The sequence below is a fragment of the Chenopodium album genome, chromosome 7, assembly GCF_948465745.1.
Source record: "Chenopodium album chromosome 7, dcCheAlbu1.1, whole genome shotgun sequence".
NCBI classification, from domain to species: Eukaryota; Viridiplantae; Streptophyta; class Magnoliopsida; order Caryophyllales; family Amaranthaceae; genus Chenopodium; species Chenopodium album.
The window spans coordinates 2,861,991-2,880,810 of record NC_137840.1 but is presented as its reverse complement, the minus strand read 5'-3'; the positions used below and the strand labels follow the sequence as shown (position 1 = coordinate 2,880,810).

Genomic DNA, 18,820 nt, shown 5'->3' with positions numbered 1-18,820 from the left:
TATCACGAAAAGAATTGCAACAAATTAGAACATACATCATGAAAATTGCGTACCTTCTTCTTACTTGTTGTAGAACAGCTGACTTGATTCAAGGACCACAAATCTGGAAGAATTTTATGTAAGAATGTTAGGGATCACCAAATTTAAGAATTTGGGAAGAAAATCGCAAAAAACAAGTTCAATTTGGAAGAATTTGATGTAGAAATGAAGAAGGTGGGTTTAAATAGAAAAGGAAATCGAGAGAATTTGGGCAAAAGTTCAAAAACTAGCCGTTATTGTGGGCCCCACAGTCAGTTTCCGTCACCGGAGTTCGGCTTAGGCGGTAAAACTGAAGGTTTTTTTTTTTATGTGGTGGTAAAGTAAATTTTTTTTTTTTGGAGGTGGTAAATTCAATTAAGTTGTTTTTTGAAGGTGGTAAAAGTCAAAATTTCCTTTAATAAATGTTATTTATTCTTGTCATTATCAAAACATACTCATTCAATGTTAGTAATGACTAATAATTGAAGATTAAAAAAAAAAAAACATGGAGTAAATGTTATTCTATGCTTTATTGAGTCACGATGTGTTTTGAAAAGCTAAATAGGTTTAAAAGTTCTATATGATAGATAAAGATAAACCATTTCTATATATAAATTGTCTTTAATATGTCAATTCATTCGAATGAAAATGAACATTGCATGCGGAAGATCCAAAGGGATGGACTTTCAATATCATTAGATTATGAATCTATTGATATATGTAAACATCATTTTAATTTGAAATTTTGACAAAGTCCTCGTTTAGAGAAATGATGATATGAACTCAAAGTCTAATGCATATCGATGTAAGAAAACCTAAGGTTTAGTAACTAGAGACAGACAATGAAACTTCATTTCTGATACAATCCTTTGTGCTTAGTTTGAAGCATAAATTTGAAAGTTTTGAAATTAAAAGTTCAAAAGTTCAATATGAAGTTCAGTATCAACTTGACAAGATAATGATTACATTATAATATGATTGTAATTGAGAAAATTTAAGTCAAGATATGTACTTGGCAACACATTCAAAATATTGCGATATGATCGTAATAATGAGATTTTAAGCCAAGATCTTGATAAATATCCAAGAGTCGTGAAATTGTTTTACGACAAACTCAGAAAGAAAACCTTGTGAAGTGTTTATGAAGGGAGCTATCAATCTATATGAGATATATTTCGATAATAGATGAAAATTACCTATCTTCCAACCATTATTCGAGGATATACTTTTAAGATAAGCTACAAAACTAAACAAAACTACATATGTCAAATCAAAATGTAGCAATGGCTTCATATGTGATATGGATAAGAAAAGTTCTTATAAACTCTTTCTACAAAGAGAGGAATAAAAGTTGTATTAAATCGTTTGATACAAGTTCAGATCAATTCTTATATAGAGTACGGGGTACTATAGTTAGGTATGAGATTCCATTACTATAAAACTCAACCAATAAAAAAATGGAATGGATTTTAACTCCATTCCAATCATTTTACAAATGATCCAACCAAATGACCCCTTAATTTGACTAAAGTAGACCATTTTCATTTGTTTTTATTTTGATTGTTCATGTAGGTTTGCTTTTAAAATAAAAGTTTTATAGATGATTTCATTTGAGGATCCAATCTTATCTTTAGACTCTATAAAATTGAAGATAATTTAAAATTCACCCCAGACTACCTTCATATGTTTTAAGGAAATTTTGAATTTTGGTACCTCGAAAATGACCCTAGCTAATTGAATTTTTGTACCCGTTTAAAACTTTTTTTTTTTTTATTTTGGTACCCATCAAATGTAAAAAATATAAGTTTTGGTACCCCGTCTATTTTCTGTTAACTTTTCCGTTAGTGGGGCCTAGCCATAGTCCTGTCACCTCCCAGCCACCCTTAGCCTCCCTCCCCCCTCCTTGAGCAGCCGCTGGCAACCCCGATAACCACCTTCCAGCCACGAAAACACCAAATACCATGTGCGCAACCAACCACATCAGCCCGCCGCCGCGGCCAGGCACGCAGCCCACCGCCGCGGCCAGGCACGCAGCCCACAGTCACCAAATCCGCTGAACACACTTCAGCCGCCACCACCACCACTTGAAACTCTCTAATTCACCTCCAATTTGCCGCTCCATCACACCACCACCACCACCACCACCACCAAAATTACCCCCGCAACACGCACTAGAAAAACCCACCTAAAATATCCCAGCAAAACCACCTGAAACAACCTAGAAAACCACCCGTTTTTCTGGGTTGTTTAAAACCCTAAACGGGTTTTGTTTTTCGGGTTGTTTCAGGTGGGTATTAGGGTTTTGGGGGGCGGAAAAAAAGGGAGGGTGGTTGTTTCAGGGGGAAGGAGGAAGCCGGCGAACAGGGGAGGGGTTTTTTTTTCGGCAAACGGTGGTTGTTTTGGAGGGCAGCTATACGGAGGTGTGCAGTGGTTTAGCGGCTGAGATCAGAGGAGGGAAAGGGTGGAGGTGGGATCGCCGGCGCCAGGGGAATGTTTGGGCACCGACAGTCGGGACGGGGAGGTGGAAGGGTGGCTGACGGGGAGGGGGGAAGGTGGTAGTGGCTGGTTGGTTTTTTTTTTTTTAATTTTTTAATTTTTTTTAATTTTTTAAAGTTTTTTCTTTTTTTAATTAAATTAAATTATTATATAATTAGATAATGGGGCCCACTAACATAAAACTAAACGGAATATGGACGGAGGTACCAAAACTTATATTTTTTTACATTTGATGGGTACCAAAATAGAAAAAAAGTTTTTAACGGGTGCAAAAATTCAATTAGGGTCATTTTCGAGGTACCAAAATTCAAAATTTCCATATTTTAAAACTAAAAGGGAGCTTTAACCACTTGAGCTATCCCTCACTCTCACATTCTTACCCTTAGTAGTTAAGGGTGAAAGTTTGGTATTCGGTTTGGATTTTACACCAAACCGAATCCAACCAAATTGATTTGATTTTGGATTTTTACAACCGAATCCAAATTGAATTTGGATTCAATCCAATCCAATCCAATCCAAACCGAAATAATACGATTTTGGAAATTGAATCCAAACCGAATCGAAATTTATCCAAAATCAAAACCAAACAAGCAAATCCATACATCATTGTTCGAAATTCAAGCAAAATCAAATCCAAACAAGCGAATCCATACACCATTGTCCGAATTTCAAGCAAAATCAAATCCAAACAAGCAAAGAAACTTCTATATTCACAACAAACCCTAAAAAAAATCGACCACTCTAAAAAGTTTAGATAATTAACATTAAACATAATTAAATCAACAAAAATTATATACATATATACATACTACTGTAAGGAGGGTGTGCCCATCGTAGGGGATCCTTCTCCTTAAATGCCCATGGCACTTTAAAAGCCTAGGACTTTACACTTGTTAGGGTGTATTAGGATTTGAATTGCTTACTGTTTAGGGGACCTTGAATTAGAATCGATTATGTCATTACGCTTTTTTGTAAGAAACAAGTAGGAGTCGCCAATGAGTTTTAGGAAAACTCATAAACCTCATTCATGCCTTTCTCCCAAGTAGAATTCAAGGGATATTTAGCACGAATTGTAAGTTTACCCATGCCCAAATTGGTCTACATGTACCAGAAATGAGTTAGGGAGTAAGGGTACTAAAATAACGTTTCCTTTAGGGGGGAATCGCTATCCTACCCTAGTACGACCTCTACTAGCTCTTCCCTTTTCACAATTTTTTCACCGAACAATATACGCAACGTGATGCCTAAAACTAAGTTAGTTGATTTTATTTACAAGCATTAATCACATAGGAATTACATTGCAAAGGTCGTTATTCTTATTTAATCAATAATATTCGTGAAAAGAACGATAAATAAACAAGCAGATTCGCCTTGACTTAGATGATTAATCAACAATTAATTATCCAATTCTATTCGTTATTTAACACAAGATACTATGTGGAATTAATTTAATTAAAAGTTTGTTTAAACTGATCAAACAACACTAATTAATTACTTAGAAGTTATTTAAACATGAAAACAAAGGTGATTGATCTAAGTGCTCGGGAATTTACCACTCTCCTTGCTAGGTCTTCGTTTAGAACACTTATGGACTCCTTCTTGTTCGGGAATCTCCATCGTAATAACAAATATTGAAGGGGTGAGTGTTTAGGACAAGAGGGTTAAGAGTACACAAGTTCACAAAAGTTTCTGCCAGAGTTTTAGGTTAATTTTCTGTTTTCATCATTGTATTAAGCCTCTATTTATAGGGAATGGATGCATTTATGGTTTTGCGTATTTTGCCTTAGTAGGTATCGCGCGCATCAGAATGGGTTGAGCACGACAGCCCAGCGCAAGTGATTTAGATGTGCTGCTCAGGGCAGCGCAACTAGATGTCTTGCGCGCGGTATTATGGTAAGATTCGATTTTACATTTTTATGAATTTCTAAATCTTTCGCAAGAGCATCACTAGACGTTGCGCTGGGTGTCACACACAACCTTGTGAGTTGTGCGCGCCAGACCAGCGCGACTCATTGAGATGCGCGCGAATTTTTCTGCGGCAGCATTGATTTTTAACCCAGGCGCCTCTAAATCTGTCATAATTAGGTTTTGACCTCGGGCTTAAGCCTAATTATGATCGGGCTTAGTTAGTTTGGACCTTAATTCATTTTGTTTCGGGTTAGGCTAGTTATTTTGCATCTTTGTGACTTAATCAGTTGTCCATAAGCATTCCTCACGTTGATCCAACACAAAGATGGTTTCATTTATCGTTATAGCACTTCCTGTCGAGACAGGAGGCCAAAAGTAGATGTCTACAACTACACTTAAATAATTCCTCAAATAACTAACACTAAATTTGAAAATAATTCAAATCTAAGAGTAAATTGTGCATCTGTGCATATCTCTTCATCAAATCAAGGCTTCAAATCATCACAAGTAGAGGCGGTGAGAAACCGTGACTGACAGAGGCAGTGAGAAACCGTGACTGGTGATGAGTGATGAAGGTGGTGAGGGAGGTGAGAAAAAGGGGGGAAATTTAGGGAATTAAGGTAGCCACACTTAAGATCAGAAGAAAGGGGAGAGTGAAATGGAAAAGGGGTGGTGATTAGAGGGAGTACAAACACTAAGGAAGGTGGTGGCGGGACCGAGTGAGGTGGTGAGGGAGAAAAAAGGGAAAATTTGGAGGATTAAGGTTTTGGTGAGGAAGGTGCCGTAAAAGAGTAAAAAGGAAATTGGGAAAAGAAGGAAAGTAATTTAAGGTTTTCGTATACATATGTAGGGGAAATAGGTTGGGATATTAGGGCATAATAAACTTCAGTTTTTCGGTTTTCGGTTTTTGGAAGCCCTAAACTGAACAATTCGGTTCCGTTTTTTTTTTTTTTTTTGTTTTTGTTTTTGTTTTAATCCAGATTACTTTCACCCCTAATAGTAGTAGACAACTGAGCCCTTAAATAAGAGTTTTAAGAGTATAAATAGCGCGCATTTACCAATTTGCCCCCGGATAGAAAATGGGCAGCCCTCCAAGTTATTTACCCCGAAGTCTTACTAGTAAGCAGTGGCCGGGGAAATTTATGAGCGTTATAGAAAAGTGAAAATCTGGTGATCTTCCCGGCAAATTCATCACTTTGATCGTTTAATCAAGAAATGCAGGGTGGATCAACTGGCATTGGTTATGGTCTTAAATATCAGGTTTATCTCTAACCCTAACCCTAATTTCAGCTCTATTTTGTTCATCACCAACAACTTTCCCCCAATTTTATTCGTTTGATTTATCGATTTCCAAATTATTTTTGATCATACAGGCAAGGTGCATTGCCGATGTTAAGGCGGATACGGATCACACCAGCTTCATCGCTGGTACTCTATCTCTTAAAGAAGAAAATGAGGTGAATTTCATGAATTAATTTCGTGTTTTGTCGATTGATTTTGATTAATTTTGAATTTTATGAATTTGTGAGATGTTAGGAATTCTGAAATTTGGGGGATATTTTTGGGGATTAGGTGCATTTGATTCGTCTATCTAATGGTGGAACTGAGCTTGTATGTGAAGGATTGTTCTCTCACCCAAATGAGATCTGGGACCTTGCTTCTTGTCCTTTTGATCAGCGTATCTTCTCTACCGTCTTTTTTAATGGTAATTTATTGATTATTTTATTTCATTTCGATTTATTTGATTGTAGTTTAATTGATGTCTTTGTGCACATTTGGTTGATATATTGGAATGTGATTGTTGATGATTGTCATTTGTTGAAACTAATTTTTCACTTGGTTCATGTGTATTTTCATTTTTATCTGAATTCAGAACTTGAAATGTCGTTTAATGTGGGCCGGTGAAGGGAGGGAAAAGGAATATTGTTTGTGTCAAGATATTCTTTTATTGTGGAGAAATTGCAAGGTATTTCCTAGGAATGTATTGGGGGCTTGGGGCATACTTACAAAACTAGATATAAGCATCTCCTGAATGATTGCATCTTATCGAAAAAAGTTTCTGACCTAATTTAAAATTTCCAGTTTCAAAGTGTTAAGATCACCCGTCACAAAAAAAAAAAAAAAAAAAAGAAGTACAAAAGTAGAATGCATCGAGTCAATTAGTCAAACACGTTTTTGTTCAACTAAGGTACGTTGTAATGATGATGTTACTTGCATTAACCATCAGCAAGACAGCTCCAGTTTTTCGAACAAACTATGACAACTTAATCTGTTTGGTTTATCTATGATCTACGCTCATATTTTTATTCCTATTCACCAATATCTAAGGTTCTTTCATGTTGCGGTATAATAGAAGATTCAAACCATGATCCAAACCAAGGAGACCAGAAAAACTTTAAATAATAAACCTTAATGATGAGAAATTTCGCTTGATTGGAATCTTCTTCTAACATGAACTTCATAATAACATGTCCTGTCCCAGAACATATGTAATTTATGTAATATAAGATTACATTATTCGGCTTCTAAATTTTATTGGTGGAGAGAATTGGATTCTTCTCGCTAATGATTATAACAAATACCCGCGACCAAGTTACGAAATTTTCTTTTTCCCTCTAAATTTTCCATCTTATTACTTACCATTTTTCCCATCTATATAAAGGTGAATCATATGGAGCAGCCATATGGCAGATTCCTGAATTGTATGGCCAGTTAAATTCGCCTCAGTTGGAAAGGATTGCTGCTCTTGATGCACACAGTAGTAAAATTAAATGGTGAGCTTTCAGTTATACAGTTTTGGGAGAATGTTCTGATTTGTTTGCTTCGTACTCAGTCAGGGATCTTAGTCATCATGTTGACTTTACTTTTTTAGTTAGTTCACTGGCTACTAACCTTTTTTTTCGTTACATGTGAATTTTGGTGCTGAGACTTATCTGATCCTTTCCTTCTACTCTACATGGGTGATCACTTTTAAATTTTAGCTATGATATTACCTCCAAGTGTAACTTTATGATTCTCTGGCTGTCATTAAAGATTTGTTATCGAGTTGAAGAAAAGAAAGATGAAATAAGAATTTTAGAAAGTAGGAACTATGCCATTTACTGATGCATAAAAGATGTTCATGCCATCGCTCTCTCATTTAAGAATATTAGGATTTTCTCTCAGGTTTGGAGATTTATGGCTAAGTTTTGGAATTCGGAGTGTTAGAAACTGACTGATAGGTTAATGTTAGGCTTAAGCGCAAACAATTGGAATTGGTTATTGTATTAAGAAGTATTGAGGGGGAGTTTTAGAACAAGCAGTATTCAATATCCATTACTCTCTTGCATTCGACAATCAGCCCATTTACTTCAAGCACAAGAGGAGACTGGTCTCCTTGTTTTGTGTGGTGTTCTGCTATCTAGATTGGATCCTTCAATTTCTTGTTTCCCCTTCTTTCTGTTTCTGATCAGGTCCTTAATTTTTACTGTAAAATTTTCCTGGATTGTGTTAGACATTATACTTAATGTCTAGCACTTGGCCTTCTGCAGCAGTTTGCTGACTAATTGAAAATTTGTGGAATGTCAGTTTTTGCACTCTTGAATGTTATAGTTATTTAATGTGTCTATTCTGCAGTGTTCTTTGGTGGCCTACAGGGAGGCATGATAAATTAATTAGCATTGATGAGCAGAATCTGTTCTTGTGGAGTTTGGATTCTTCAAAGAAGACCGCTCAGGTATTTGGATCCTCTCTCAGTGAAATTTGGTTTCATGTAAAAACTTTGGGTCCCTAAAATGGAGATGTATATGTTCATAAAAAAGCTAAGCCCACAATGGCCCCTTCCCCCTTTGATGGAAATGATTAATAGGAGAGTAGAGAAGGGTATATTTTGTTTTCTCTTTGTGGGTCTATTTCTTGTGGTAAAGGTCGTGGACTGGAATTTTTGAAATATGAAATTTTTACTTCTTTTGGTCTCTCAACTTATTTAGAAATTGAGGTAATTTGCAATGAAAAATAGTTGAGAAGTATAAAGTTGTGATGTAGTATCTGCAACAAGCATAAACCTTGAATGTCCTTGATATAATTTTTGTATGCCCTACTTCATAATTGAGCTGTACCTATATATAACAGAAAGATTGTGGCAGTTTCCCATTTCCTCTGAGCTTCGTCTTACATTGCCTGGAGAAGTGAATTGGCTACTTGTGTTGAATTTTTCAAAAGCTGAGCTTTTCAGATGTTAGAAGGACTTTTATAATTCGTCTGTTTGAGGTGTGAAAGTGCTCCTGCTTCCTACAGCATTTGCTGATGTGTCTTTCACTTGTCCTTGCTGCAAATTTTTTTTCTATCAGCTTACAATTGTAAGATGATATTAAAACCACCTTCCTCTATGCTTTTCTATTATGGACATATGGTCTAATATTACTTTTATCATTTGCAATAAACTTTTCTAAGTGTTCCACTAATCTTCCCAATATGCACTAATTATGATGAAGCCTAAAAGGATCAAAGAATGGACAAAATAGGAGTAAGTGGTGAATATGGAGAGCTGGTCTATTTATCAATAGTTCAAGACAATGAACTAGCCTAATGATAAAGGACCTTAAACGAGTTACCAGTTTAATGAAAGATGTCTCTTTCTAAGCATGAGATAATCAGTCATATTTATTCACTTGGTAATGGGTCTGCTTTTAGTCAAAAGGGGCTCCAACTTGGTCATTACTTCATTCCACTTCTTGAGATTTCCCACTATATTTTCTCAGTCAGCAACTATTGCTATCAGGGCCTGCATCCAATCCATTCTGGTATCTAAATGACTTTTCAAATTTTGCAACATTGTTTGTCTTCGGCATCATATCATCCTTTAATTTTCCTCCACTTATATATTAAATAGTTACTTGACATATAAAGAAAATCCTTATCTGTCACTTTTTCTTTAGTTAACGCATATGTGTCTGATTCCCCGAACAGATAAAATTTGAGTAACTTTAGAGCATAACTTTGACCTCCTTTTTTTTTGAACAATAACTTTGACCTACTTTTAGTACAACTAATGCTACAATTACTTGTATAAATTTGCTTGTATTTGATCGATGCCTTTGTATTATGTACCTTTATTTGTTCCTTTTCCCATATAAACAATGTTATCCTCTCCATCATTTTTCTCTGATAAAATTAATTCTTTAGGATTATTGTAAATAGGATTACAACTATGTGCTAGGTAGAATAAAAAACTACTCGGTGACCTCGAGTCCTCGACAACCCCTTCACACATGACATTCATTTTGGGTAATTGTTGATTTGTTGTAAAAATTGAAAATGCACAAGGGGAAAGAAAATGCTTGCGAGTTTGACATATTCACGGTTAGAGAGGCTGCAAAAGGTTAATGAGACTACCATACCTGTATCTTCGTCTGCATTGGGCTTCATTTTTGCTAATCAATTCGTATTTATGTCTTTATAATGTGTTATATCTCATGCAAATGTGCCTGCTTTCAATTCAACATCATCTGATTCTTTATTTGAATGTTCCTGTGTTTTCTAGGTACAGTCACAGGAATCAGCTGGTGTGCTTCATTACCTAACTGGTGGAGCATGGGATCCTCATGATGTGAATTCTGTTACATTAACTAGTGAATCAGCAATCCAGCTCTGGGATTTACGGACAATGAAGTATGTTCTGATACTTGCTCTCACCGTTGATACTTTCTCCTCTTTGTCATATGTTTGTCTCGAATTAGAATAGGGAGTACATGGAAACTTGTTTTGGACTGGAGGAAGTAAAAAGCTTCCAGCAGACAATACTGAAGCCTGAAGGATTCATTTTTCGGGATTTATTTGATGCTGATTTGTTTACTTGTATATGTATAATTCTCTCCATTAAGTCAATGATTTGACCACTTTATTGTTTTATTTGTGGCATCTAACCTATCAAGGTTTTAAATTATATTTGATTGACAGTCTATGGGCCTTTCTCGCAAAGGTTCTATGTAGAGACCATGTTCATGTAATGATGTAATTATGTTTCTTCTTGATGGCAGTTAAGGGGCCTTCCATCTATTTAGAGATAATGATATTTTTACATCTGCTGCTTTTCAATGTGTATTTTCCATATCTATGCCTTACAAGGCCCTATATAAGGTCAGATTATGTTTGTACAGTGGCAGCTTGGCCTCCTGCTAGCTAAACATATGGTCCCTGCGACATGCTCTTTTTACGTGCTGTTAGACTAAAAATTTCTATTTTCTTCAGGATGAATAACTCAATTGAGCAAGTGCATGCCCGCAATGTGGATTATGATGCCAAAAAGAGCAATATTCTGGTAAGTTGCTTATTTAGCTTAATGAAGCTCGAGCTCCAACCTGTATTGCTAACGCTTTTGGTATAGTGCTAATTGTAGTTTCCATCCAAAAGTTTCGTAAATAAACTAAAGAAGGACCTGTCCCCATCACATATTTGAATTATTTTCTCAGTTGATAATTATCTTCATTTATACTCTTTTAAATGTCCTAAAATTATCTTCCCGCACCACATATTTTGGGTCTTTATTCTTACTACTTTTTGTTTCTCCGTCACATTAGCATTTTTTCCTCACAATTCCAACACTAAATACTATTTGTTTCCCTCTTTATCCACACTTAAATTTTTTTGTAAACATTTAACCACTTTATGGCCATGTCAACTAGATTTCTTAATATGTGTGACAAAGCCTTACCAGAAAATAATTGTGGGCAGAGGGAGTATATATATTAGAAAATATGGGTCTGGTGAAGATTTTACTGTATTGTTATCCAATCACACCGATTGCGCATAAGTTCCCAACTGCTGAACACTTGCATGGTTTGAACTTGTGTGAAAAAAGTTCAGACAACAGCTCTGGACGAGATATTTTTTAGCAATTGACGGTGCATGGAAGCCTTTTGATGGTCATGGTTTTTTCCCAGATTCATTGATAGAATTTGTTTAGTGTTTACAGTCAATATCAAAGACAGTTTAACATGAAATCACAGTATACTAGGGCATGTAAGATGTATACTACTTTTTTTTTAATGCTATTGACGTATAAGTGCTGTTACCTGTTAGAAGAAAAGGTTTTATATTTTGACATGAAGGTGGAAGAAATGATGTGGAATCGGGACCAGGAAAGATAGCTAATACCTTTAGACTATATGAAAGAATGTCTGGATAATATTTTTTTTTATATATAATAATGTCCCAAATCAAAACAAAACTTGTTCGAGAGTGAGAGAGAGAGAGAGAGAGAGAGAGAGAGAGAGAGAGAGAGAGCTTTTAGTGGTTTCTCTTTCCGCTCTCCTTTTTCCTTCATTTTCAGATATTCATCTGGGTTGCTGCACCCTTTTTCCTTCTCCTACTTTTCTCAATCTGTTTCTCACTCCATTCCTTTTTCCTCTCTTCTTGAATTTTAATTTTGTGTTTTCATGTGATTAAATTGGGTGGTTAATTAACAATAAGAAGAAAAATGCATAAAATTTTCATTCTCATCTTATCCTGCCCCTCATGAGCTTTCTCTCCTTTAAAAGTTAAAAACCAACCTCCAACGACATTGAGGGCAAAAGACCCTCCATTGACAATTTAAAATTACGAGAGTGAAGGGGTCATTCAAGTGTGAAGAGAGAAGAAAAAAAAGGTTGTTTTGTGAGTAATAACTCCGCTAGATCTATACTCTTCATTTTGTACTTTACTAAAATTAAAGGACTGTTTTGTGCTAGTTTTGGAAAATTAGACAACCAAATAAAATATTCTACTTCAGTTTCTGACAAACTAATAACTAAAAAAGAAAACATTACCAAACGAGCCCTCAGCTTCCCAGGCCACCTTTACATTGATGCCCATATATGGAAATTTTGGGTCACATGCAGAAACCCTTGCTCTATGAGGGAGGCATCGGATTGAAGATTTGTTCATTGAGTTGCAGTTTTTGTAGTTGCTAGTTGGATAATGTCATAGTGGCAAGAGAATAAATAAATTAAAAAAAAAAAAGGTTTGCGCAAAGGGGCAAGAGAAACGTATTTTTAGAGAAGAAAAGGTGTTAGGACTTTGGAAAAAATGAAGCTGCTTTCTTTGCAAAAGAAATAAATTACCTGTTTGCTAAAGGAATACTGAATATAAAAGGCTAGAGTATGTACTTATTTTAGGTTTATGAAAATCAAGAATCCATACCTATAATTTATGCATTATGTTAAAAGGTGCTGTCTTAAGCAAGACTTTACCATGTGGCATCTTCACTCCTTCACATGGCACTACATTTTTTCTTTTAACTTCAAGAAATAGAGCGTATCAATACTTGAACTTGCAAACACTTAGAATAAACAGTTGGTTTTCTGGTGCTGTCTTAAGCAAGACTTTACCATGTGGCATCTTCACTCCTTCACATGGCACTACATTTTTTCTTTTAACTTCAAGAAATAGAGCGTATCAATACTTGAACTTGCAAACACTTAGAATAAACAGTTGGTTTTCTGCCACTAATACAAGGTGGAAATTATGCCTTTTTACTTAATTAGTTGTATTGATATTAATAAAAAAAAAATAAGGGGGATGATTATTCTCCTTAAACCTTCATTTACTTGCACTTTCCATGCAAAAAAAAACCATTTTCTTTCTTTATAATTTAATATCATTCCTTCACTTTTCATAATCTTATTAAACACACCTGTTATTATTTTGTAAGTGGTTCAACAAAATGAAAAGTCAGTCTTATGGATTTGCACACAGTTTTTTTTAATTGATTTATAGAAGGCATATGACAAGTTACTAAGAGAAATGCTTTTTGGTGGGCAATGACAAAGAAGGGAAAACCGCGTAAGTTTATTGATCTACTTAAGCATATGTACCAAGACGTGAAACAAATGACAGGACTTGTGGAGTTACAAGAGATCTTCCTATTATTATTGGTTTACACCAAGTCCTTTTATTTTGTACGAAGTAACATGGTTTGTTCAAGATTTGATAGAGTTGTATGTGTTGTTCATTAATGAGTTTGTACTGGTACATGAGGGCTAGAGCTGGTTAATGCTAAGTTGAAGCGATAGAGGTAAAAGTTTGAATGAGGGTTTAGGCTAAGTGTAGCCTGTATAGGTGTAAAGCTGAGTGCATGGACTATCGTATAGTACTAGGAGAAGGAAAAGTGAGGATGTTGTGACATTATATGGTTGGGAGTTCCCTGTTAGAGAATGTTTTAAGTACCACAAATCGATTTTTCAAAGAAATGGAGATAATTTTTATGATGTAGCTCATATAATTTAGTCTGTTTGGCTCACACAATAATTCTTAGGAATGCCAAACAGAACCATGAACCACAAATTGTATCCTTTGTCTCAAATAGCAGAACAAATGCAACCCAGAAAAAGATGCCGGTCCAATCCAAGTTGCTGGATGGGGCAACCAGGTGGACCAGCCCCTCTAACTTAATTTCAGGTCTAGGGTTTAGTTCAACCCACAATCTGCTTGCCAGAGAGGAGAAAGAATGAGGGAGAAAAGATAATAGTGTTGCAAACTTGCGGTTGTCTAGTGACACTGGCTTTTACTCTTCTTTTGCATTATACTCATAAAAATAAGGGTTAGCAAGTGGGGATCTAATGAGGACAAGTGACTTCTTAAAGTTCAAAATTGTGTTATGGCTTTGCATATGTTAGCATCCGATTGATTTCTTTCCTAACTAGAACAGGGAAAAACATATTTTGGCACAAATATTTCGCTTATCTTTTAAAACTCCCATTGACTCAGATAAATATTTAATACATTTCAGCATTCATTGATAAAAAAGAAATCACATACATCTTTAAAAAATTTCCTTATTCATTTTGTACACAATTGTACTGAATTCATAATTTTTAGGGCTCTGCATATTTGTTTTTGTATCTCGTATTGAATAGATTTATGTCATGTAACATTGGGCTTAAAATGAGGTCAAAAGTAAAAAGCTAGTATACTGGTAAGAATGTTGGCTATTTTTTTTTTTTTAAAAAAAAAGCATATTAAGAAGATGGCTATACAAAGATTTCTTAGTGGAGATGGATGTGTGGGAAGTGGTAACATTTTAAAAAATAAAATTAAAGATGTAGATATTTGGAGGAAAATTAAAATTATGGAGATATGGAGGATAAGATTCTGTGGGATTGACAATGTTGGTTTAGGCATGTGAGATGTAAAACTAGGGTAAGGAAAGTAGATAGTTGGGATAACGCCAAGGGAGGCTTAAAATGACTTGGATGGATGTAGTTGAATATAATATGAAGAATGTGGGTTCACAAAATCAATTTACAATGGATAAAAACTAGAGGAGAGGATCTATGTGGACGACCACATGAAATAGATTTTTGTTTCATGCTGCCAATCCCATCCTTTTGGGAATAAGGCTTTGATTATGGTACTACTTAACGACTGGTTTGATCAACCCCTTGGATTCTTAATGTGAAGTTGGAAATTATAAGCTCTCTTTAGGTAAATATCATAAGAGTTATCTTAAATGAATAATTATGGTTCACAAATGTGATGTTACAAAGTACAAAGGAATCCAGGTAATTGTTTTATAATATATACAAAATATCTGAGTTGCCTAAGAACTTCATGTCTTGCATGGGTGCAGTAACTAGTTCATTAAATGAAAAATATTGCAACTGTGCAATGTTTGGTGAAAACTAAAGATGTAGAAACAAAAGAAATGAACATTGATGACCATTATATTGCCAGTTATTTGACTTGTTTCCTGTTAAGTAATAAATCTTTTGGACAATTGGTTGATGATACACTTTCATCCTACCAGATGGTGCATCATCTACTTGTGCTCAAATTCAAGACAAGGTCACCACTTCCAAAAATTTAAAGAATTATCCAGTCTAGCACCTTTTGTTAGAATCTCATAAAATACATATCTGAGACTCTGAGTCTAGGTAGTGTATTGACGCCTCTCGAAATGGAAGTTTACAGTCTTAAAATGATACTAAATATTGTCTCTTCAGCTCTTTAGATTTATTACTCATATATTGGGGCTATAATTCTCATCTTGGAAGCTATCTAAATATGTAAAAGGAAGAGTACCTTGCAAGAGGCCCACTTGAAGTATAAATACAGCTTCAGGTGAGCTTATTATCTACAAAGTAGCTTATTATAGTATATACAGCTTCAGGTGAGCTTATTATCTACCAATTATCTTGCAAGAAGATCACCTGAATGCATTAGTATATACTATGTATATTCTTTGTTGATCTTGTTGCTGAAGCTGTTATTTTTTATTGCTTATGTTAAGAGTCTGAGCCGTGATGTTAATTAGTTCATTATCAATTAGGTAACTGCTGAGGATGAGTCTGGAATACGCATTTGGGATCTTAGGATGTTAAAGGCTCCCATCACCGAGCTTCCTGGCCATGCACACTGGTAAAATATTACAACAATAATGCAGGCTGTCTCTGCTGCATTTTTTTCTTTTTGATTAGCTGTGGACTTTTATTTATTTTTAACAATGTGGTTGTATGGTTAGCGTAGTCTGTTTGGGCAATGGCTCCATTGTTCTTTCAGTACCTAGTGCATGAGCTGTATCTGCTGTAAGGCCTGTAATATTCTTTTAAAAATTTATGAATGCTTTGCCTAAACTAAGGCTATAGTTGTCTGTTGATGAGCAATGGTGCTTTAATTATTATAGAATTAAGATGTTTTCTGAAATAATACAGGGATAAATTCCAAGTTACCTGCAATTAATTTATAATTTCGATTATTTTTTCAGGAAAGCCATTCATTTCACTTGTAACTTGTAAGAATGCTCATGTGGCAATATTTGAAAGCAAAGCTTGCTGCTACCTTCCTTCTTGTCAAGTGGTGTACTGGATAATATGTAATCTATACTAGTAGAAGCTAAACATAAGTCCAGTTTGTTGTTTACCATGTCATTGCTGTAAGACCATATAAATTTTGTTTATAAATAGATGATATGATGAGCTACTTGCTGTTTTCCTTGTTGTTGTTGTTGTTGTTGTTGTGCTGCTGTTATTATCCTTGTCAAGTTGAGCTTTTATTAATTTGTTTAAATCGGAAACTGACTCTATTTGACCTTTCTATTGTCTGAACTTGATGAGTAAAACTTAGGGTCCTGTCTACCATCTTTAAAAAGCTGTAATTGCACTGTAGCAGCTGTCCCTTGTTGCGTGGTCGGGACTTTAACTTCCTTAAATGTTAGGTTGCAAATAGAATGCATGCCAGTATGTTCATATGACCACTTATCTCCCTAGGCATTTGTAATTTGCTATGCTTTGCTTTCTTTTATTCATTTTCTGTTGTTTTGACTGACTAGTAGCTTGTAAAAGTTATTCTGTAATTATACCTCTCTTAACACGGCTTCATGTGCTTTTGCTGACAGGACATGGGCAGTGAAGTCTAACCCTGAGTATGACGGTCTAATATTGGTTCTCTCTCTTTCCTTTATATTTAAATTGTACATTTATCGGTACACCCCATTCACGTTTTGCAAACCATAGAAGTTATAAGTTGGCAGAAATTAGAGCTTAAAACATATGGCAATTTGTCAATCATCTATGCTCACTGTCACAGTCACTTATCTGAGGCATGAGTTCAAAATTGTTATTTGTGGTTGAATCATTCCTCCAAAGTCTTTTTCTTGAAATATTTACATTTATTAAGCGAGCCATTTTTTGTGGTATACAAAGAAAAAGTTGCAACTATAAGAATATTGATAAGCTGCCACTCATGCAGAGTGCTGGAACAGATTCATCTGTCAGCCTATGGCAAGCTCCTATACAAAGCAGTGAGGATATATCACCTGAAAGGTATTCTTATTATACGAACTGTAAATTTTAGTCCAATCTACAACTTTGCTTTTGTAATAGTGTAATTCACCTAAATTTGATGTTGTTGCAGTTTGTTGGAGTCCCCAACTAAGCGCGTAGACCCTTTACTGAACTCTTACAATGATTACGAAGACAGTGTTTATGGTATATCTTGAGACAGCTCTGTTCTTTTTTCTTCTTCTTCTTCTTCATTTTTCTTCATTGTTTTTTACTATCTATTTCATTTTTAGGCCTTGCTTGGAGTTCTAGGGAGCCCTTGATTTTTGCATCTTTGTCCTACGATGGAAGGGTAAATTCATTTGGTCCCAATTAATTAGGAAAGAGGCCTTGAAATAAAAATCAGCTCTCAGAGAGAAGTGTTGCCTGTTTTCTTTTGCTAGTAATAATAAAACCTGTGTGATGATTTGATCTTGAATTTCTCTGTTATCAAACAGGTGGTAGTGGAATCTGTAAAACCTCATCTTTCCAAAAAGTGAAGACCCGTGTATAATCCCAACTTGTAAGTTTATGATTTTTTTTTTTGTGGGGGGGGGGGGGGGGGGGGGGGGGGGGGGGGGGGGGCTTGTCCGGGCAACTGTTTTTGCTCATTTACTGGAGTAGAAGCTCTAATAAGTAGCAGGTCTTGGTCTCGATATGCAAAATAGCCCTTTGGTTTATAATAGTTTTCTTTTTTGCTTGGCTGGGTAACTATTACTTATGTTTTCAGGTTGTGCTTGATGTTTTGTCTCCAGGTTACGAATTGTATGTTTTGAGGTATCAGAATGAGGTTCAAGCGTTTACTCTATGGATTTAGTATATGAAGTTTCTTGTATAGAACTCAAGGGCTCTGTATATTGACGTTCTTTCATCAATCCATTCCATTTTCTTCATTGAGGAGTGGATAGCGGTATCTTGATTTTTGCAAGAGATTTTCTTGCACATTATATGAGTCAAAATTGCTGGTTCCTGTGTGAGGTTTCCTTTTCTACAAAGCCTGTAATTCCTCTCCTCTAGGTAAAGACTTTTGTGGGTATATTTTTGGGAATGTTATACTCGTAGGTTTTCGATCTGGACTTTGAATCTGCAGCTAACAAGCTACTATGCTTAATGGGAAGAATGGACCTGCCGATTTGGGAAGAGAATGTAATTGTATTCGAGTTCATTTGTATTCTGTAATATGTGCTGTGATTAGGTTCTGTAGTTGGTCTAATTCATCAGTAATTTGATGATTATTTCTTGGCATTCTGATACTTTTTAAGGCGTTGCCTTTAAGTGCTTGCACAAACCATGAACCAAAGAAATGTATGTGGTTTCATAACTCTCTTTACCTTTACGTCATTTTTTTTTTTTTTTGAATCCTACCTTTACATCATTCTTGAAATACCTTTTATATACACCAAGGTGCACATAAAGTAGGTGCACCGGGAGTAGGGGTGAACATGGTCTGGCTTGGTGCGGTTTGAGTCTAAACCAAACCAAACCGCAAAATACGGTTTGGTCAATTTTCCAAACCAAACCAAACTATATTAGTATTGAAACCAAACCAAACAAAACCGTAATAATGCGGTTTGGTGCGGTTTATGATGAGACGACATTTTTTCCTAAAAATTGTCAAATATTAA

At 35.4% G+C, this 18,820-nt stretch overlaps 1 protein-coding gene across 3 annotated transcripts; it reads left to right on the top strand.

The window, feature by feature from the left end:
• Positions 1-5,529: 5,529 nt before the first annotated feature.
• LOC145638807 (WD repeat-containing protein DWA2-like) lies at positions 5,530-18,551 on the top strand. Of its 3 annotated transcripts, none has more exons than XM_081689847.1 (14): positions 5,530-5,682; positions 5,796-5,879; positions 5,995-6,127; positions 7,085-7,196; positions 8,038-8,137; positions 9,950-10,071; positions 10,651-10,720; positions 15,707-15,795; positions 16,772-16,817; positions 17,125-17,198; positions 17,290-17,363; positions 17,450-17,508; positions 17,654-17,718; positions 17,951-18,551. In XM_081689847.1, the coding sequence occupies exons 1-13, from the start codon at positions 5,638-5,640 to the stop codon at positions 17,693-17,695; spliced, it is 1,050 nt and encodes a 349-aa protein (XP_081545973.1). In that variant the 5' UTR covers positions 5,530-5,637; the 3' UTR covers positions 17,696-17,718; positions 17,951-18,551. The 3 variants fall into 3 exon arrangements, with proteins under 3 accessions (XP_081545973.1, XP_081545971.1, XP_081545972.1); XM_081689845.1 differs by having other exon boundaries at positions 9,944-10,071; XM_081689846.1 differs by having other exon boundaries at positions 9,944-10,071; positions 17,926-18,551.
• The last annotated feature ends 269 nt before the right edge of the window (positions 18,552-18,820 follow it).